The 22,546-nt window shown below is 37.8% G+C and overlaps 1 protein-coding gene across 4 annotated transcripts in view; it reads right to left on the bottom strand.

Moving 5' to 3' along the window:
- The window catches only part of PTPN2 (protein tyrosine phosphatase non-receptor type 2), a 111,153-nt gene that overhangs the window by 54,387 nt on the left and 34,220 nt on the right, over positions 1-22,546 (bottom strand). For 3 of the 4 annotated variants that reach the window (XM_081802595.1, XM_081802596.1, XM_081802594.1), the window contains exon 2: positions 7,944-8,034. The exons of the other annotated variant lie outside the window; for it this stretch is intronic. In XM_081802595.1, coding sequence (XP_081658721.1) covers positions 7,944-8,034 — 91 coding nt within the window. The remainder of the gene's footprint in view (positions 1-7,943; positions 8,035-22,546) is intronic. 4 annotated transcript variants of the gene reach the window in all.

Genomic DNA, 22,546 nt, shown 5'->3' with positions numbered 1-22,546 from the left:
ATTCAGACTTATGTTATTGTAGGCGTCTCTTAGATAGCTTATATTAGGTTACAGAAGTTCCCCTCTCTTTCCAGTTTGCTATGTGTTTTGTTTTTAATCATGAGCAAGCACTGACTTTAAATAATCTTTCTGCATCTACTGAAATATTCATATGACCTTTTCTCCTTTACCTCGTTATTGTGGTGAACCAACATTTTTAAGATTTTCTAATGTTAAAAAAAAAAAGATTTTATGTTAAGCCACCCTTATATTCCTAAAATAAACTTACAGACTGCTGTATTCAGTCTGCTAATCTTTACATCTATATTCATGAGGGCGATATGCCTGTAACTTTTATTCTTATTAAACTTTTCAAGTTTGGTTATCAAAGTTCTATAACAAGCTCACAGAAAGAACTGGGGCCTATTCTTAGCACATAAATTTTTATCATTCTGTTTTAATACATTTAAGACAACAGTTTCTTTTCCTTATTTTTTTTTTTTTTAAAGATTTTATTTATTTATTTGAGAGAGAGAGAATGAGAGACAGCACGAGAGGGAAGAGGGCAGAGGGAGAAGCAGACCCCCTGCTGAGCAGGGAGCCCGATGTGGGACTCGATCCCGGGACTCCAGGATCATGACCTGAGCCGAAGGCAGTCACTTAACCAACTGAGCCACCCAGGTGCCCCGACTTTTCCTTTTTTTTAAAGACTTATTTTACAAAGACAGTGCTCCAGCAAGTGGGGGGGAGGGGCAGAGGGAGAGAGAATCCTGAAGCAGACTCCCCGCTGAGCACAGAGCCTGACCTGAGGCTCAATCCCAGGACCCTGAGATCATGACCTGCGCGGAAATCAAGAGTCAGACATTAATCAACTGAGCCACCCAGGCACCCCAAGACAACATATTTTCTTTGCATTACTGTTTTTGCTGCCTTATGAAAGTTCTGATAAATAGTATTTTACGTATTGTCACTTTTAAGAATTTTAAAATTTCCTTTATGATTTCTTCTTGACCCATGAATTACTCAGAAATCTTTAAATCTCCAAATTTATGTGACTTTTTATCTTTTCATTAATAATCTATAATTTAATTGCATTCTGGTCAAAGAACATGGCCAGTAAGACAGCAATTCTTAAATTGTTAAGATTTACTTTACAGCCAAGTCGATGGTCCATTTTTTATAAATATTCCAAAGTCCTAGAAGAAAATGTATTCCCTAATTGTTGGAATAAGGTTCTATATATTTTTCTTATTAAATTAAGCTTAATTGTGTGGTTAAATCTTCTATACTAATATTCTGTCTTATTAAAAGGCCATGAACATGGACTCGTCTATTTCTTCCTGTAATTCTATTCAATTTTGCTTAATCTATCTTGAGGCTATTTTACTGTTACACAAATATATTTATTATACAAATCTCAGAGCTAATACTGTCATTTGCATTCAGAGTAGCTATGCCATTTGCTGAGATTTTTTTTTTTTAGGAGGTGGGGAGGCGAAGGAGGTCTGGAACTTTACTTTCTCCCACCTAGTAACTTTTTATTTTTTATTTTTTAAAAGATCTTATATTCATTCATTCATTCATTCGAGAGGGAGAGAGAGAATCTCAAACAAACTCCCCACTGAGCAGGGAGCCAGCCCAACAAGGGGCTCAATCTCACGACCTGAGCCAAAATCAAGAGTTGGACGCTTAACCAACTAAGCCACGTAGGTGCCCCCACACCTGGAAACTTTTTAAAAAGTACATTTACTGAAAATCTTGTTTTGTGGCCATAAGGGACTACAGATTATCTAACCTGCCATACTATCAGAATCAAAAGTCTCTGTGTTACTTTCCTTTAAAAACTGACAGTTTCACATGGATGAACCTTGAGGATATTATGCTAAGTGAAATAAGCCAGTTATAGAAAGACAAATACTGTATGATTCTCCTTATATGAAGTATCTAAAGTAATCAAACTCATAAACAGAAAGTAGAATGGTGGTTGCCAGGGGCTGGAGGGAGGGGAAATGGATGTTGTTGTTCAATTGGTACAGAGTTTTAGTCACACGAGATGAAAAGCTCAGTTGTACAGTAACATGCATATAGTTAACAATACCGCAGTGTACATCTAAAAATTGTTAAGAGGGTAAATTTATGTTATACAGTGCTTTTTTACCACAATTAAAAAAACAAAACAAAACTGTTTCAGGGTCAGTGAAAACAAATGACAGTTCACTAAAGACTTGCTGGCACTTCCTTTTAGACCAAACACAGGATTTATAGAATTTCTACCTGTAAAGCGAAAAGTAAGGAAAATTTCAAAATTTAGCAGTAGTCTCTAGTAGTATAATTCTCAAAGAGATCATTAAAATCTTTTACTCTCTCTTTTTTTTCAAGATTTTATTTATTTATTTGAGAGAGAGACAGAAATAGTGACAGCATGAGCAGGGAGGAGAGGGAGAAGCAGGCTTCCCGCTAAGCAGGGAGCCCGATGTGGGATTCAATCCCAGGACCCTGAGATCATGACCTGAGCTGAAGGCAGACGCTTAACCGACTGAGCCACCCTAGCGCCCCTACTCTCTTCTCAACCAACCAAGTTCTTGCCTGTCTCTTTCACAACTGTCTCACAGTTAAAACTGAGACAAGTGAGGCATCTTTTGGTCATGGCAATTATAGGAAGATTGTGGACTTCTTCAAATGCTATTTCAAAATATCTCTGTTTGATTATGTTTCTCATATTCACACCTCCAAATGTAGTTTCTGTATGTGAATCTTAGGACCAGGGCCAGGCTGGGTATATAAGAATCATGTAAGGAGACTGTTTAAAAACACAGATTTCCAGACCTACTGAATCAAAATCTAGAAAAAATCTGGGACTCATAAAAAAAGTAATAATGTTCAGTCCCCCTTTACCTAGCTGGTTACCATGTATTCTCTTAAAAGCTATCCCTAACTTCTTAGGCACAGCTCCACCAATATACATGGTCCTATCCCATGATACATACAGCACAACAGGTCTGTATCTCCCTCACTATACTGTGAATTATCAGAGGGCAGGGTACATATATTCGTGGTATTCTCAGTGCATAGCCTAGTGTCAGTCAGCTGTGTAGCTGGTTTTTAATGCATGTTTTCTGAACCAAACCAACTGTAAAGTATTTTGTATGGAAAAACATTTTTAAATTTTATAATGACTATCAATAAGGAAAGGTATAACTGCATAATCCAGGGAGTGTTTTAAAATACACATTCCTGGGCCCGTCTATATTTAGTGAGAGTCATCACCTCCATGACCTCCTCCACTGTGTGAGAATAACACCCAAGGGGAAGTAGTGGGGAAGATATTTGGAAGAAGAGGATTTTGACTAATGTGGGTCAGAAAGAGGAAGATGTTCCAAAAAGGGAATGATATATTCAGACACTGAGTTATTAGTAACTGGTCACACTGGGGGGTGCCTGGCTGCCTCAGTCGGTAGAGCATGTGATGCTTGATCTCCGGGTTGTGAGTTCAATCAAGCCCCATACTGGGTGTAGAGATTACTTAAAAATAAAATCTAAAAAAAAAAAACCTTAGAAACTGGTCACACTGGGAGAACTTTAAGTGTTTCAGTTTTACCAAAATCAATAATTTTGAGTAGGGCACCTGGGTGGCTCAGTCGGTTAAGCGTCTGCCTTCAGCTCAGGTCATGATCCCAGGGTCCTGGGATCGAGTCCCGCATCGGGCTTCCTGCTCAGCGGGAAGCCTGCTGCTCCCTCTGCCTGCCCCTTCCCCTGCTTGTGCTCTCTCTCTCTGACAAATAAATAAAATCTTTAATAATAATAAATTTGTGAGAAAATGGCTAGAAAAAATCTGGAGGTATGTGAAGGGTCGGTCTCCAAAAGGTCTTGTATGATAATGCTACAAAACTAATTTCTCATAAAACTTGTGGAATGCTACTGGAGACTGGAAAACAGACACGCATTTTACAAAGATTATCCTGGATACTGCATGGAGAATGGACTGAAACGGGAACAGAACAGAGACAAGGAGACAAGAGTTTACTGTATTAATCCAGAAAAGGAAGAGCAAGGGCTGGAACCAAGCCAGTACAAACAGTGAAGAAGAGATTTAAAACACATTGTGGGGGCGCCTGGGTGGCTCAGTCGCTTGAGCATTTGACTCTTGATTTTGGCTCAGGTCATGATTTTAGGGTTGTGAGATTGAGCCCTGCACTGGGCTCCATGCCAGGCATGGAGCCTGCTTGGGATTCTCTCTCTCCCCCTCTCCCTCTGCTCCCCGCCACCCTCCCCGCCCCCCCCAGTGCACATGCATGCTCTCTCTCTCTCTCCCAAAAAAAATTTAAAAAAAAAAATTGTGGAAATGGAATTGTAATTATTTAGTTATCAAGTAGATATGGGAGCTGAATGGGAGAGGAGTCTGAGTTTCTAGCTGCAGCATATGTATCAATAGTAGTACCATTTATTAATATGGGGAATACAGCAGAAAACGCAGGTCTCAGGGTTGGGACCGATGGACTGTGTGGGGAGGAATGCTAGATCAGTATCTAGACATACTGAGACTGAGGCATTTACAGGACATCCACACAGAGATGAGTGCCTTGCATAAATGGGTCTATAGCTAAGAGAGACCTAGGCTACAGACGAGATTCAGGGTGACAAGCACACGGTAACCAAACCCACAGAAGATGAGATCATTCAAAGAAGTGTCAGAGTGAGAAGGAGGGGGAGACAGAACCCTGAAGAAGACAGTCAACTGAGGAAGAAAAGCTCTGAAAATGCCTGACCAGCCAGAGGCATAATAGCAAAATAGAAAAAATATGGTGTTAGGGAAGGAAGGAAGAGTCAACAATGTCAAAAGTCAGAGGGATAAGAAAAGAAACCAATGGAAAGTTCCTCACTGCATGTGAAAACTAGAAAGCTTGAAAACAGTACTTGATAATAAAAGTTTCAGTGGGGAGGCTAGGGCAGAACCATGGGCTGAAGAATGCACAGGTGATGAGGATGGAGAGACAAATAATACGGTGTCTTTTTTTTGAGACTCTGTGCAAACGTGTGCACGTGCTCATGTCCACACAAGTAACAGAGAAGTGAAGCTGAGATGTGATAAGATGGTTGAGATGAGAAGAGGCTGAAGCACATTTACATAATAAGGGAAAGGAGCTACTGGAAAGAGGTTGAAGACAGGAGTAAGAGTGGTTATGACAGCGAATGAGGTCCCTGAGGAGGAATGAAGCATCAGGATACAAACCTAGGACAGGAGGGGGAAGGCTTTATTTCCTGGGGCTTCAGGAAAAGGTGAGTGAAGACAGAAATAAGTTTCTGGGTGGTAGAACATGAAGTTGAAGAGTTATTTCTGGATTTTTAAAATGTTTCTCTGCAGAATTGAAGGCAGATCACATTCTGTGAGCAGTGGGCGTGGGAGTGTGTGAAAGAGCCGGTTTCCTTTGGGACAAGCCAGAGCAGAGGGGCAGTGGGAGTGATGAAGGGCACGGAGGAGGACAGCGGGGCACCCCAGGCCCAGCCAGTGCCCGAGCCCACCCAAGCACACACATGAGCCCAAAGGTCACAGAAGCTAAGCGACTATCTGACGCTAGGTTTCACAGGGTAGGTAGAATTAAAGAGCCAGAGATTATCTTTCTAACATATTAGAACAGCAAGAAAGTCATTAAGTAGTAAGTAGGGTGGGGAAGGAAGTAATGTACTATAATAAATGAAAAAGTCAACAAACTAAAGCTCCTGATGAAGTCAAAGGGCTGGGAAGACAGAAAGTAGCCCTCAAGGTAGCAGCATTTAAGATTTCAAGTTGAGAGTTGAAGAGATCCAGAACTGTAAGGCAGGGAGGGATCTTAAGGTGGAGCTGTTCCATTGGTCTGTACCCAGACTGGGGTGGAGACCCCATACTCTACCATGTAACAGAGCTGAACAGAACTGAACAGAGCCACAAATTAGTGCAAGTAACACTGGGGAGATCTGGATGGATCATAACCATGTCCATTTCCTGGTTGCAATTATGCCAAGATGTTACCACTGGGGAAAACCAGGGGAAGGGTATGCAGAATCTCTGAGTGCTATTTCTCACAACTGCATACATAGCTACAATTATCAAAATAAGAAGCCTGGGTTTTTGGTTTTTGTTTTTTTTTTTTAAATTAGAGGCAACAAAGCAAGGTGTACAACTGGGACACACCGTCTTCAAAACTCATGCTAAACACTAAAGATTAGTGTTCTAGCTCAATGATACTCAACAGAAATTTGGAGAGGGTGAAGGGGCACCTAAATGTTAGAACCACTGCCCATACCCCCATTCCCTGCACACACACCAACACCAGAATTGTTGCCATGGTGAGTCAGGTTTCATTGGAAGTTTGTCATATCTTCAAGTGTCTGCAAGTGAAGAACAGAAAACCACTCTCTGCTGTAGACTTATCTTTACAAACACTATTAATTGGTAAGGAAAACATGTAAGAGAAACATAATATTTAATAAGTAATTTATAATAAACATGAAATATTTTAAGAGATTACTTCTCATTTGATTTGTCCAAAATCAGCCAATACACTTTTCATGGAAATGTACTTGGTCAACAGAAAGAAGAATGTTCTGTTCCTTTACGAAAGAAAGTATGGACCTTTTCCCCAGTAGTTAGATTTTCAGTGGCATATTCATACCCTCCTAAGAAGGAGTACAACGTATATAAGGGTATACAATCTTAGCCCTGGGTAGAGTGAGATTATTCAGCCTACACAGGAGGCCTCAGCACACCAGCACCATACCCTTGTCAACTAGAGGAAAGAACCACAAACAAGCAGGAACCAAAATGTGATAGATTCAGATTTTTTTTAACATCCCTACTAACAAGCAGCCCTAAAGAAAATACCTGTGCCCACTAAAATCAAATATGGGATAACACCGTAGAATAGTAAGGCAGCTTAATTTAGTATTTGACCAAATGGTATCAATCAGAACACAAAATAAAATCACCTCAGGATAAACACATTTTTAAAACAGTGGTATGACAACTATTCACAGAGTTGTGTATATAAATGAGTGTGTACATCAGTATCCAAATGTTCAACCACAAGGATCTGTTACATAAAAGAATGGCATATCCAAAGCCTCTATCAAAGCCACTAAAAGACTTATGATAGGAAAATGCTTACAATGTATTGTGAGGTGGGAAAAGAGCTACAATTAACATGTGAAGGATTCTAATTTTAAATTTAAAAGAATGTGTATAGGCGCGTCTGGGGGCTCAGTCAGTTAAGCATCCGACTCTTGGTTGACTCTTGGTTTCAGCACAGGTCATGATCTTAGGATCCAGAGATCAAGCCCCACGGTCAGGCTCGGCACTCAGCATGGAGTTTGCTTGAGACTGTCTCCCTCTCCCTACAATCCCCCTGCTTGTATGTGCACTCATGCTCGCTCTCAAATAAATAAAAAAATAAAAATAAATAATGTGTGTATGTTTATTCAGGAAAAATACAAAAAGAATATAACCCCGAAGTTTTCTGTTTTTAAATCATAGGGTTTTTTCCTTTACACATTTCTGTTTTAAAAGTTCTCTACAGTGAGTATGTACTACTTTTATAATTTGAGGAAAAAAAGCAAATTACACTGATAGATATTTTAATATTTAAAAGGTTATGGAATAATATGAAAATATACATATACGAATACATATAACACATAAATATGATTACAATTAATTTTAAAGAAAGAAAATTATGCATAAGAAAAAAAGTTAGTAGGAAATACACCAAAATAACAGTGGCTGTGTTTGAAGGATGCAATAATTATGAGTAATTTTCCTTCCTTCAACTATTCTGTGCCTTGAAATTTTTCTTTAAAGAACGTGTATTATGTTAATATGAAGAAAACCACTGTACTTATCAACCCTGATCCCCAACCTTCTTTTTCATTGTATTCTGCCTCCTAAAACAAACCAACAAACACACACATGCACACAAACCCGAAGTACTTACATGGGCTTACATCTCTGTATCTGTTTCGATTTCTGTTTTCTGGAAACTTGGCCACTCTATGAGGATAGTCATGGGACTCATTGCGAATTTCCTTAAAATAACAAAAATATATTTTAATATTCCTCTTAAATTGTATATAGCAAAACAGATACTTTCCCAGCCAGTATAAAGTAACATCAAGCACTGATGAAATGCCAAGTACAACACAAAGCTCATTGTCTACATTATCTCATTCAATTCTTACAACACCAATAGGAAAAACTATCATCCCTGTTTTGTATGTGAGGGATGATAGGCTTTGAGAGATTAAACAATCTGCCAAAGGTCATAATGCTAGTAAGTGGCAGACCTCAGGACTGAACAAGGCCCTTCAGGCACAAAGTCTCTGCTCTGGATGTATTTATATGTTGCCATGCAATATTCAACCCCTATAAGCAACCTTAAACATTTTATGTAACACAGAACTAATGCAATGGAGGTATCTAAGGCTAACCACATCATATTCAGATTTCTCACAAAACTCTCAATAACATCTACCTCTATTTTGGAGTTTCCCATATTGCTGTTACTTTGAGTCCAGAAATATCCTCAAATTTTATTTCTAGAACCATAAATGCTTAGCAACCACCAGTAGGCCAGAAGCTCATTTTAGGACCCTTACAGCTCTCTGTGTTCCACCGTAGAAGAAATTCCATGAGGATATGGCCACACTAAGCCTAGACCTGAATGTGTTTAATTTTACATATAAAATTTATTACTTAACATTTAAAACCTTAATATAATTAATGTGTGGGAATAGTTGACACTTTTTCATCTTTTCAGCTCATTACATTTGTTATCATATGCTTTCATGGAAAAGTATTTGAAACTGAAAGGTAATATTTCTGTCCAAATTAATATAGGAGGCTGCATAACTTTGATACTAAAACTGAATGAAACATACAAAAATAGAAAATTAGAGGTCAATTTAACTTAAAAACACAGATGCTTCTTTAATTTAAACTACTACTAAAACAAGGACACCTGGGTGGCTCAGTTGGTTAAGCGTCTGCCTTCAGCTCAGGTCATGATCCCAAAGTCCTGGGATCCAGTCCCACATTGGGTTCCCTGCTCAGTGGGGAGCCTGCTTCTCCCTCTGCCCCTCCCCCCGCCTGTGCTCTCTCTCTCTGGCGTGCGCTCTCTCTCACTAGCACACATTCTCTCTCAAATAAATTTATTTTTTATTTTTTTATTTTTTTCAAGTTAGGAAATTTTTTTTTTAAATTACAAAATAAAAGAATACTAAAACAGTTTTCTGTTAATAGCTTTTCTGTATCAAGTGTAGAGAAAACAAATTGGCAAGAATAAAAATTCTACTAACACTATGCAGATGATAGTATTCTCATATATTACTGCAGAATATAAACAGATACAATGTTTGAGAACAATTTGGTAAGATCAGAAATCTGACCCACCAATTTTATCCTCAAGGAATTTATATCATGTAGCCACACACCTGTGTGCAAAGATTTATGCACAAGGATGTTCACGTACATAAGAGTGAAAAATTAGCAAGAATCTGAGTGAACTGGTGAGATAAATTATAAGGCACCAATGCAGTAGGATACATGGGAACAAGGAAAAAGGACAAGTGCTACATACAGTGATATGAAAAAATTTCAAAGAAATAATGAAATGAACAATTTCACTGCATAGTGAAAAAAAGTACAAAAGAATATGCACTCATGGTGGGGAGGGAACAATCCACTCAAACATAAATATGCCTAGAATACAGTGAATAATTCTAGAAGGAGATGAGAAATTAGTAACTTTTGGGGGGAAGGCTGAACATCTAGGGAAGGGTACAGATTTATGTAACTAAAAATTTGTTTTCATTATGAAATATTTCTAACAGAAAAATACAGATAATATCACTCATGTTACCATCAGTTAGATTAAACACTTACTGCCACTTCTGAATACCCACTTCAAATCTTTTATTTTTTTTAATTTATTTATTTTAGAAAGAGAGAGTGCACGCTCAAGTGAGGGAAGTGGGAGAGAGAGAGAGAATCTCAAGCAGACTCCACGTTAAGCATGGAGCCTTCATGGGGCTCAATCCCATGACCCTGAGATCATGACCTGAGCAGAAATCAAGAGTCAGATGCTCAACCAACTGAGCCACCCAGGTGCCCCCAAATCTCTTTTTTTTTAGGAAAGGAATAAAACACATCACTGCAGCATTATTTATAATAGCCAAGATGTGGAAACAACTTAAGTGTCCATTTATAGATGAAAGGATAAAGAAGATGTGATACACACACACACATACTCTCACACATAATTAAAACAACGGAGTACTACTCAGCCATAAACAAGAATGAAACCTTGTCATTTATTACAGCATGGGTGGACCCTGAAGTATGCTAAATGAAATAAATCACAGGAGAAAGACAAACACTGCATGATTCGCACATATGTGAAATCCAAAACAACAAACAAAATCAAACCTCATAGATACAGACAACAAACTAGTGGTTCAGGGGTGGATGAAATGGGTGAAGGAGGCCAACTGCATGGTGGTGGATGGTAACTAGCCTTGTGGTGGTGATCACTTTGTCTTGTATACAGATACCAAATTATAAAGCTGTACCCATCAGATATAGCTAAAGGCTTTCCCTACCCCACCCCTCTCTCCTTCTTTCCAAAGTAACCTGTCCTTTTAACTCCTTTTTATTGGACACTTTCTGTGCTACTGGGATTTCAAACCATATATTCATATATTACTTTAAAATAAACTAGCTAAAATTCTAATAAATACTAGTATAATATCAGTCCTAATGCTATATAGTTTTAAAATCACATTGAAAAGTTGTTGCAACCCACAGAATGGGAGAAAATAGTATCTGATAAGGGACTGCTATCCAGATTATATAAAAAAGTCCAATAAAAACAATTTTTTTAATGGGCAAAGAGGGTCGTTCTATTACATTAGCCCTTCTTCAATGCTTGTGTTATGCATATACACTTATTTTCCACACTTAAGTCCATCTCTCAGTTGCTGATTCCAATTTTTAGCCTACAGAAATACACTTATTTGTGTTCACTATAACAAGTCATTACTGATGTTGCAAAAAAAAAAAAAAATTAAATTGGGTGGAGCATCCCAAGTATAGGGATAGGGAAGAGATTTTAATTTCCAAAACACCATAAAACAGCCAAGTTCTTGGGATTAAGAAATACATTCATAACAAATACATTCTATTTTCTCAATTAATTAAAAAAAAACCCACATGACTCTGTAAGAGTCCATTCGCTCAAATTTCTAATGTTTGTTCCTCTTTATGTTTCTTTCATTTCAGTGCATTTAGGAAGACCAGAACCCCCAATACCTTTTTTTCCTTCACCGTGCCAGACTAGAGTCAAGCTCAACAAAGAATCCCCAATACTTTAAAAAGCGGCTCCAGAGGTACGTACTAGTTGCCTATCCTAATATCCATTCTTCCTTACTCAAAGTTTCTAATTATTACTTTCTTACTTACAGTTAACTCAACTAAAATCCTGTATTTCCCAGCCTCCCGTACAAGTAAGAACAGTCATGGGACACAGTTCAAGCCAATGAGAAGAAGCAGAAATCACTGCATGGGGTTTCAGGAAAGCTTTTATCAAAAGGGCTGGCTCTGGTGATCTCTGTCCTTCTCACTTCTGCCTGCCCTGGGTACAAGTTTTGATGTTGCGGGTGAGGGGTGGGAATGGGGAGGAGATATCCCGTGCCAACAAGGTAAAAAGCACATTCTAAGGAAGGCTAAGCAGAAACAGAGGAAACCGGGTCACTGAGGACATCAGGGAGCCATAGTAACAACTCTGGACTCCTATCTCCAGAACTGTCACTGTAGGAGAAAAATCAGCCTCTATTTGTTAAGTCAGCTACTGCCTGATTTTCTTTCTCATGCAGCTAAATGCAGATCTTCAATACACACAGTATGGCCAAATCTCAACAATAACCAGGTCTGACACTGAATGAGTCATTTTCAAGAATACCCAATACACAAAAATAATTTTATAAGCATTTTGTATAAACAAACACATGGTGTTTCTCAAAATGGGAAGATACGTGTTGAGCTATTTACTAGGTCTGTATTACATTTGGCAGAATCAGCCTCTATTGACATTTGATGCTAAAACATTCCCCTCCTAGAGCAGAGAGAACCCATAAACAGTAGCCCTAAAGACTACAAGAATGTTTCCTGCCAGCAGCAAAACCTGCAAATCCAAGGTTTCTCAAACTCAGCACTACTGACATTCTTTGTTGGCTGGATAATTCTTTGTTGTGGGGACCGTCTTGTGCCCTGTAGCATGTTTAGCAGCAGCAACGCTGGCCTCTACTCAATAATGTTGTACCATTCCTTCTCCCAGCTATAACAAACCTCTTTACACATTGCCAAATTTCCATGGACAGCAAACTCCACCACAAATCTATCTCACCAATATCCAGTTGAAAACCACTGTTCTGGGCGCCTGGGTGGCTTCAGTTGTTAAGCAACTGCCTTTGGCTCAGGTCATGATCCCGGGGTCCTGGAATCGAGCCCTGCGTCGGGGGCGGGGGGTCCCTGAGCCTGCTTCTCCCTCTGCCTCTTTCTGTCTCTCATGAATATAAATAAATAAAATCTTAAAAAAAAAAAAAAGAAAACCACTATTTTTTTTTTTTTAAGATTTTATTTATTTATTTGACAGAGAGAGAACACAAGTAGGCAGAGTGGCAGGCAGAGGGAGAGGGAGAAGCAGGCTTTCCGCCGAGCAGGGAGCCAGACGTGGGGCTCGATCCCAAGACCCCAGGATCATGACCCAAGCCAAAGGCAGCTGCTTAACCGACTGAGCCACCCAGGTGCCCCAGAAAACCACTATTCTTATCTAATACCAACTCTTACCTAATTAAAGCTAAATCTAAATGGAAAAGATTGTGTTTATTTAATGAGAAATTTTAAAAATCCAATTTATTTTGATTTTTGCTCAAAAAAGGCTAGGACTAATTGGCTCACTAATTACTTCTCTTTTAGGGGCAATAACCCAAAATGTGGGTAACTCATGTACAAAGATCTCTTTCATAGAGTTATTTATAATGTTGAAAGCTAAAAATAACCTGAATGTCCAATGACAGAGAAAGACCGGTTGAAAAAACAGTGGTACATCCAATCAATTGAATATCATGTAGCTGTTTAAAAGCCAGGCACTCATACCATCTCAGCAACAGCATAAACTCACACAGTCTCCTCAAATGATAATACATGATATGAACAAAGGAATAACAAAATCAATAAATGGAACTGAGCCACTATTTGCTATTTGGGAGAAAAATTCATTTAGCTCCTCAGCGTATTTGTAATTTATATACACATGTAGTTGACTATATTAAGATTACCCATCATCTCCTTTTGCAAAGAAGCCTAATTTCTGGAACATAAAATAATCCACTTCAACCAATGGCCTTACAACTTATATCCAGGCAGAAAATTCTAACTTTAAATTCTGAACAAATTTACTTTCAACACAGCCACTTTCTCTTATTATTGCATCTAATATTTTTATACACATAACATTTAATCTCTTGAAATTTATTTTGACATATGGTTTGAGTAAGGAGCTAAACTGACTCTACTATAGAATTTAATTTGCCAATGCTCAAATAATGCTAGGCTAATCTACAAGAATAAGACACTTTCTTGCTAAACATCTAGCTACTCTTCACTTCATAAACAGCCATGCCTATCCTTGACATATACCCTTGAATGCCATTCACAGCAATGAATAGCAAACTATGGTTCTTATTTTTTTAGAACAGTTGACACACAATGTTACATTAGTTTCAGATGTACAGCTTAGTGACTTGACAAGTATACATCATGCTATGTTCACCATAAGCATAACTACCATCTGTCCCTTTACATTGCTATTACAGTATCACTGACTGTATTACTATGGTTCTTATTTTGACAGAAATTGAATGTCAAGCTTTTACAAGCCCCACATGAAACCATTCAGCTCAATAAAAAGTTTATTTTCTTGGACAGAAGACAGTAACATGTTTTGGACAAAAAGGGAAAAAATGGTTTTAAAAACTATTCATTTTGACCCTGCAACCTCCCCCGCCCGCCCCCCCTCCCCCAACTCCTGGGTGGGACATGTGTGACATTCTTCCAGGAATCTCCCAACTATCTTAATGTTAATGCCTTGCTAGAGGGGAAAACAACCTTAACTTGACAATGGCAAGGCCTCCAGTATCTTGCAGGTCCTCTTTAGCATATGAAATTTCTTTTGAAACCTCCTTTTTCCTTACCTCCCCCAATCCCACAGTATACAATCAGCCACCCCGCACAACCCCAGTGTTGCAGCTCTTTCTGCCCATGGGTCCTGTCCCCGTGCTTTTGATAAAACCACCATTTTGCACCCCCCCCAAACAACAACAACAAACAAACCCTATTCATTTTGTAAGATTAATAAGAAATTCTTAAATGTAAGACCAAGCAGGGTTTGATATTTATATCTACTTATTTCTTCTAGAGAAACTATAAAATAAACCTATTAATCTAACTAAGGTTTAAGTTATAAACTCTTTGGGGAAAAAATTCATTACAGTGCCTATAGTTACTAGAAGTGAAATAAGAAAAAATTTTCTGCTACATGTCTTTATGAATGATTTAAGTTACATATTTTAAAATGTAAATATTTAGTTTCAAATGGATGTGCCCATAAAAATGTTAGTCTCCTAAATGGACTGAAAATTTCCTTTACAATTTTGTTAACCCTAACAGGCTAAGATTTCATTCATCTTGCTTTATCTGGTATACTTTTAAAAGTAAAATTTCAAAATAACTAGTAACTTGTTTAAAGTGTTTTTAAAGATTTTATTTATTTGAGAGAGAGAGACAGAGAACGCAGGAGCAGAAGTAGGGGCAGAGGGAAGAGGGAGAGACTCTTTAAGCAGGCTCCACGTCCAGCATGGAGCCTGATGCAGGGCTTGATCTCACAACCCTGAGATCATGACCTGAGAGGAAATCAAGCGTCAGACATTTAACTGACTGAGCCACCCAGGTGCCCCAAACCCAACACATTTTTTTTTTTTTAAAGATTTTATTATTTATTTGACAGAGAGAGAGAGATAGCAAGAGCAGGAACATAAACAGGGGGAGTGGAGAGGGAGAAGCAGGCTTCCCGTGGAGCAGGGAGCCCGATGCAGGGCTCGATCCCAGGACCCTGGGATCATGACCTGAGCCGAAGGCAGATGCTTAACGATTGAGCCACCCAGGCACCCCCCCAACACATTTCTTAAGTATTTAAAAAATTTTTGTTATTTTAACTGATCTCAATATGACCACACTTTTTTTCTCCTTTAATCAACGAGGATGAATTACATAGTATTACACTCCCTCATACTGACCATCTTTATAGCCCCAGAATAAATTTGGGAATGGTGTTCTATATCTTTAGATAATATCTAATAATATCATTAGAATTTTAGGACTATAATCATAGGTAAAATTAAACTGCCTATTTGGAAGGGGAAGGGAAGATGCTAAACTCATTTATTTTTACCTTTCCTTTGTATTCAGTCTGTCCTTCTAAAGTTTTATTTCATTTTTTTTGTTTTTCTAGTTTGAATGAAATGCTTAGCCCATTAATATCCTTTTCTTTCTTTCTTGTTTTAAAGACTGCTCAAGGGCGCCTGTGTGGCTCAGTTGGTTAAGCGACTGCCTTCGGCTCAGGTCAAGATCCTGGAGTCCCGGGATCAAGTCCCGCATCGAGCTCCCTGCTCGGCGGGGAGTCTGCTTCTCCCTCTGACCTTCCCCCCTCTCATGTGCTCTCTCTCTCTCACTCTCTCAAATAAATGAATAAATAAAAAAACCTTTAAAAAAAAATAAAGACTGGTCAAATCCTGTTAAGTTTAGAAGAGTGTCACCTCATTATTTTCTAGAGTCTCTAAATGGCATATTGATTTCTTCTTTTACCCAAAAATTATTCGTGATGGCTGCTGTTTTCTATATGTTGTGCTTCCTTGTTTCCTTTTCCCCTTGTTTTTTTCTGTATTAATCAAGTTTTCTTTGTTCCTCTTTCCCTCTAATAATTTAGAAGTAAAAGTACCATTCCTATTCTACTGGGGATTAGTCTTAAAATTTTGTAAAAGCCATGTTTGAACTTGTGTTTTTCTACTAATGTGAAAGCATCTATCAAGTCCCTACGGGTAGGAGTGTCTACGTGGCTCAGTCGTTAAGCATCTGCCTTCAGCTCGGATCATGATCCCAGGGTCCTGGCATCGAGTACCACATCGGGCTCTCTGCTCAGCGGGGAGTCTGCTTCTCCCTCTCCCTCTGTGCTCTCAAATAAATAAATAAAATCTTAAAAAGCAAACAAACAAAAAAAACCTACTGGTAAAATCTATGGGTACAATTATCATAGGTTTCACTTCCCTCTTCCTACAGCCCAATCCCCCATATTTTCTTGAAATAATCTAGAACTTTGGATCCATATTTTTTACATTTCCAATTATTTCAAAATTAATTTATTGTTTGCACTAAGGCTTACAACAATAACAATTTAGCTTAACTCTAGATTTTACTTGGCTTCAACTGCCCAAACCTACATTCTATACCTATTTCATTTCTCTCAGCTCTTGGGTGACATTTCTCCCTTATCTTCTGGCATCCAGTGTCAGAGTGCGTAACTCTGATGCAAATCTGACTGGTTCTTCTCTAAACATAACTTGTTTTACTACCTTACAAGGCTTTTTCTTTTATCATGAATACTTAGAAAATTCATTATGACACACCTAAGTTTTTATGTTTTTTTAATATATTCTTGGTGAAGACTTTGTGGTCCCCTTTAATCTTGAAATTCAAGGCTTTCTTCAGCTCAGAGACACTTCCATTATTTCTTTGGTCACTGCTTCATCTAAGGGTCCTCTGTTCTCAGAACCACCTAACACAGAGATTTGAGATCTTTATGTGTTTTAAATGTTCTCTCATAATTTTCACTTTAAATATCTTTTTCCTGAATTCGGAGATTTTTCTCACGCTAACCTGGTATTCTGCATGATCTACTTTGCTAGTGACTCTTCAATTTTTTTTTAACAATTACGTTAAGTTTAAGAGCTCTTTCCTGTTCTTTGTTTATTTTTACAACCTGCTCTTGTTTTGGGAATCTGAATTCCAGTTTTCTCTATTTCTTATACTATTTCACATGCTCTAATGATCCAATAGTCTCACTTTCTTGAGGTGCTGAATTTTCCGTATGTCTAACTTTGTTCCTCTTCACAGAAAGTGCAGGCACCAACTCTTAACCAAGCTTTTGTGGATGCTCACACTGTTTAGTATCAAAATCCCCTAAGTCTTGGAATTGGAGGAAGCTGATCAAAAGATACAAACTTCCAGTTACAAGATAAGTAAGTACTACGGAGGTAATGTACAACATGATGACTATAGCTTAACACTACTGTGTGATACAGAGAAAAGTTATTGAGATTAAATCCTAAAAGTTCTCATGACAAGGAGAAAATTGTTTTCCTTCGGGTCTTTTCTTTTTATTCTATTTTATGAGAAGATGGATGTTAGCAGAACCTATCTGGTAATCATTTTATAATACATATAAATCAAACCATCATGCTGTATGCCTTAAATGTATACAGTGATGTGAATCAATCATTTCTCAATAAAACTGAAAAAAAAATCCTCTAAGTCTCAAATATATGAGTAAGACCCTTCTCTGGTGCCAAATAATAATGTAGATTTTTTTTCTTATCACTGCATTTTGGTCATTTCAATGATAAATAAGAACAACAAAAAAGCCTCTATTGCATGGGATTAAGGACCTGAAAAATTATATCCATTTCTCATGATCTATCACTATTCTTGCTGTCAATGTTTACTGCTATTTGTACAACTGTATCTAACGACCTTCTCTTTTTTGTACTCAGACCTCAGAATTTTCCTTGAGCCTATTTTAAGTACCATAAGAAAAATATGCTCACATTTAAAATAAACACAGATGGACGCCTTCGTGGCTCAGTTGGTTAAGGATCTACCTTTGGCTCAAGTCATGATCCCAGGGACCCGGGATGGAGCCCCACATCGGGCTCCCTACTCAGCAGGAAGCCTGCTTCTCCCTCTCCTGCTCCCCCTGCTGTGCTTTATCAAATAAATACATAAAATCTCAAATAAATAAATACACACACACACATATTCAAAATAAACATGGAAAGTGGATTTACTTTCACCTGGGGGAGTAAAGAGCACAGTGCATGAATAGACCTAAAAGATGACCAAGAGGGGCACCCTGCTGGTTCAGTTGGTGGAGCATGTGACTCTTGATCTCAGGGTTGGAAGTTCGAGCCCCACACTGGGCGTAGAGGTTACTTAAAATAAAATAAAATCTTAAAAAAAAAAAAAAAGAATGACCAGGTGTATGCCAGGTATATAAGTAGAGAATGACAGGTCTAGGCAGACAAAACAGCTTGTGCAAAGTCATTAAGATGTGAAAGTACATAAAAATAAGCAAATGAAAAAAATGAAAGAATGAATATGAATGAAATGAAAGAATGAATAACTGATGTCTTGCAAGAAGTATAAGGAACACAAAACTTGTGGTGCACAAGAGATGAAAATGCAAGAAATGAGGATGAACAGGTGTAGAGAGATGAGATTATACAGGCATTTGTTCATGCTTCATTCACTCAATACACATATAGGAATTCTGCAAATTATAAAGATGGTACTCTAAATGGCGGGAAGAGAGAGGGAAGAGGGATGGGATACTCAGCAAACAGTATGATAAAAGCAGGCAGTTATTTAGGAAAAAAAACTGGTCAGGAACAAGACAAGGATTCCCAGTTTCACCACTTCTTTTTTTTCAAGATTTTATTTATTTATTTTAAAGATTTTATTTTTAAGTAATCTCCACACCTAACCTGGGGCTCAAACTCACAACCCCAAGAACAAAAATCGCACTCTCTACCAAATGAGCCAGCCAGGCACCCCACACTTTCACCACTTCTATTCAACATAGTACTGAAATTTTAGCCAGAGCAACTGGGGGCTATAATAAACAAACAGGCATTCAAATTGGAAAGGAAGTTGTTAAACTATCTTTATTCACAAATGACATGACCTTATATGTAGAAAATCCTGAAGAACCCACCCACACAAAAAAAACCTGTTAGAGCTAATAAATTCAGCAAAGTTGCAAAACACAAAATCAACACACAAAAATCAGTATTTCTATACACTAGCAAAGAATCCCATTTACAACAGAATCAGAAAGAATACTTCAGAATAAACAACCAAAAAGGTGAAAGATTTGTACACTGGAAACTACAAAACACAGCTGAAATTAAAGACAACCTAAATAAATACAAAGAAATCCTGTATTCATGAACTGGAAGATTTAAATACTAAGAATACAAAACTACCTAAAGTGATACACTGATTCAATGTAATCTCTATCAAAATTCCAGTGACAACTTTTGCAGAAATGGAAAACCTCACCCCAATATTTATACAGAATTTCACAGAACCCTGAATAGCCGAAACAATCTTGAAAAAGAGTAACAAAGTTTGGAGGACTCACACTTCCTGATTACAAAACTTACTGCAAAGCTACAGTAATTCTATCAGTGTGGTGTGGTGTAGCATAAAAACAGTCACAGAGATTAATGGAATAGAACACAAAGTTCAGAAATAAACTCTCAGATCTATGGTCATTTGATTTTCAATAAGCAAGCAAATTCATTCAATGAATGAATGGTGCTGGGAAAACTGGATATCCACATGCAAAAAAATGAAGCTGACTTTTACCATACAAAAATTAACTAAAACGGGTCAAAGACCAAATGTAAGAGCTAAAACTATAAAACTCTTAGAAGAAAGCACAGGGACTGAAAATCATCATGATATTGGATTTGGTAACGGTTTCTTAAATTATGACACCGAAAGCACAGGTGACAAAAAAGATACACTGGACTTCATAAAAATTAAAAACTTTTGTTTATCAGATGACAGTATACAGTCAAAAGGAAACACACAGATTGGGAAAAAAATATTTGCATATCATATATCTGACAAGGGATTAATAACCACAATATACAAAGAATTCCTACAGTTCAACAACAAAAGGACAAACAACGTAAAAATACGCAGACACTTATTAGAATGGCCAAAATCTAGAACACCAATAACACCAAATGCTGACAAGGGTAATAAAGCACAGTAACTCTCATTCATTGTTGGTGAGAATACAAAATGGTACAGCCACTCTGGAAAACAGTTTGGTGGTTTCTTACAAAACTAAGCATACTCTTACCATATGATCCAGTAATTGCCCTCCTTGCTATTTACCCAAAGAAGTTGAAAACTTATGTCCACACAAAAACCGGACACATAGCAGCTTTACGCACAACTGCCAAAACCAGGAAGCAACAAAGATGTCCTTCAGTAGATGAATGGATAAACTATGTTACATCCAGACAATGGAATAATATTCAGTGTTCAAAAGAAACGAACTATCAAGCCATGAAGACATTTAGGAACCTGAAATGCATATTACTAAGTAAAAGACCCAATCTGAAAAGGCTACTTACTATATGATTCCAACTATAAGACATTTTGGAAAAGGTGAAACTATGTAGACAGTAAAAAGATAAATATGGTTGCTGGGGTTGGGGAAGGGGGTAGGGATGAATAGGGAGAACACTGGATTTTTATATATAATGCCATAATGATGGATACATGTACATTTGTCCAAACCCTCAGAATGAACACCACCAAAAATGAACCCCAAGGTAAACTATGGACTTCGGGTATTTACAATATATCAATGTAGGTTTATCAATTGTAACCAATATACCATTCTGGTGGGGGATTTTGATAATGTGGAAGGCTATGCATGTGTGGGGGCAGAAGATTTATGAGAAATTTCTACATCTCCCCCTCAATTTTGCTGTGAATCTAAAACTACTCTAAAAAAAATGAAGTACTGGGTGCCTGGGTGGCTCAGTCTGCCTTCAGCTCAGGTCATGATCTCAGGGTCCTGGGACTGCGTCCCACATTGGGCTCTCTGCTCTGCAGGGAATCTGCTTCTCCCTCTCACTCTCCCTCTGTACTCTCCCTCTCTCTCTCTCAAATAAATAAATAAAATCTTAAAAAAAAAAAAGTTAAAAAAGTCATCTTAGGAAAAAAAATTGGCAAAGGACTTGAATAGACATTTCTCCCAAGATACACAATTTTAGTCAATAAACACAGGAAAAAGATACTCAACATCCTTAGTCATTACAGAAATGCAAATCTAAACCACTTCATACCTACTACCATGACTATAATTTTAAAAATGGAAAATAACAAGTGTTTGTGAGGATATGAAGAAATTAGAATCCTCAAACACTGCTACTGGGAACGTAAAATGTTGCAGGCACCACAGAAAACAGTTTAGCAGTTACTCAAAAAGCTAAACATGGAATTACCATATTATCCGGCAACTCCACTTCTAGGTCCAAATCCAAAAAAATTAAAAAACAAGGACTCCAATGGCTATTTGCACAGCAATGTTCACAGCAGAATTATTCACTGTAGTCAAAAGGTGGAAACGACCTAAGTGTCCATTAACAGATGAATGGAGAAACAAAACGTGGTATACACACAAAAAAATATTAGCCATAAAAAGGAGTGAAGTTGATAACAGGCTACAATACACAGCTCAACCTTGACAACATTATGCTAAGTGTAATAAGCCAGACACAAAGGGACAAACACTGTATGATTCCACTTGTATGAGATATCCAGAATAGGCAAATTCACAGACAGAAAGTAGAGCAGAAGTTACCAGGGGGAGGGGGAAATAAGGAGTTATTGCTTAATGGGTACAGAGTTTCTATTTGGGGTGCTGAAAGGGTTTTGGAAACAGTGGTGATGGTTGCACAACATTATAAATGGAATCAATGACATTGAATTGTACACTTGAAAATGGCTAAAATGGAACATTTTGTTATATATATTTTACCACAAAAAAAGTTAACTGGATGTCTACCTCATTCCTTTTATCAGAATAAAGTCCTGGTTGAACAATTATTTAAACATTAAAAAAAAAAACACCGTAAAATTGTATAAGAAAACACTGAAGAAAATTTTTTGTAATCATAGAACAAAGTCTTTCTTTTTTTTTTTTTAAAGATTTTATTTATTTATTTGAGAGAGAGAGAATGAGAGAGAGCACATGAGAGGGGGGAGGGTCAGAGGGAGAAGCAGACTCCCTGCCGAGCAGGGAGCCCTATGCGGGACTCGATCCAGGGACTCCAGGATCATGACCTGAGCCGAAGGCAGTCGCTTAACCAACTGAGCCACCCAGGCGCCCCCAGACAAAGTCTTTCTAGGCCATGGCACAAAAACCCAGAAAAGGCTGATAAATCTGATTTCATAAAAATTTAAATTTTCTACATGAAAAAACACCATAAACAAGGTCAAAAGGTAATTGACAGATTGAAAATACATTTGCAATACATGACAAAGGTTTAACTTCCTTAATGTGTAAAGAACTCCTATGTATCAAAAAGAGAAATACAAATGGCTTTTTAAAAAAAGAGAAGCTGC

Source organism: Leptonychotes weddellii, chromosome 13 (genome assembly GCF_054177405.1).
Source record: "Leptonychotes weddellii isolate Sample4059 chromosome 13, ASM5417740v2, whole genome shotgun sequence".
In the NCBI taxonomy this organism is placed as follows: Eukaryota; Metazoa; Chordata; class Mammalia; order Carnivora; family Phocidae; genus Leptonychotes; species Leptonychotes weddellii.
The sequence above is the reverse complement of the archived record's forward strand: the minus strand, read 5'-3'. Positions and strand labels throughout refer to the sequence as shown.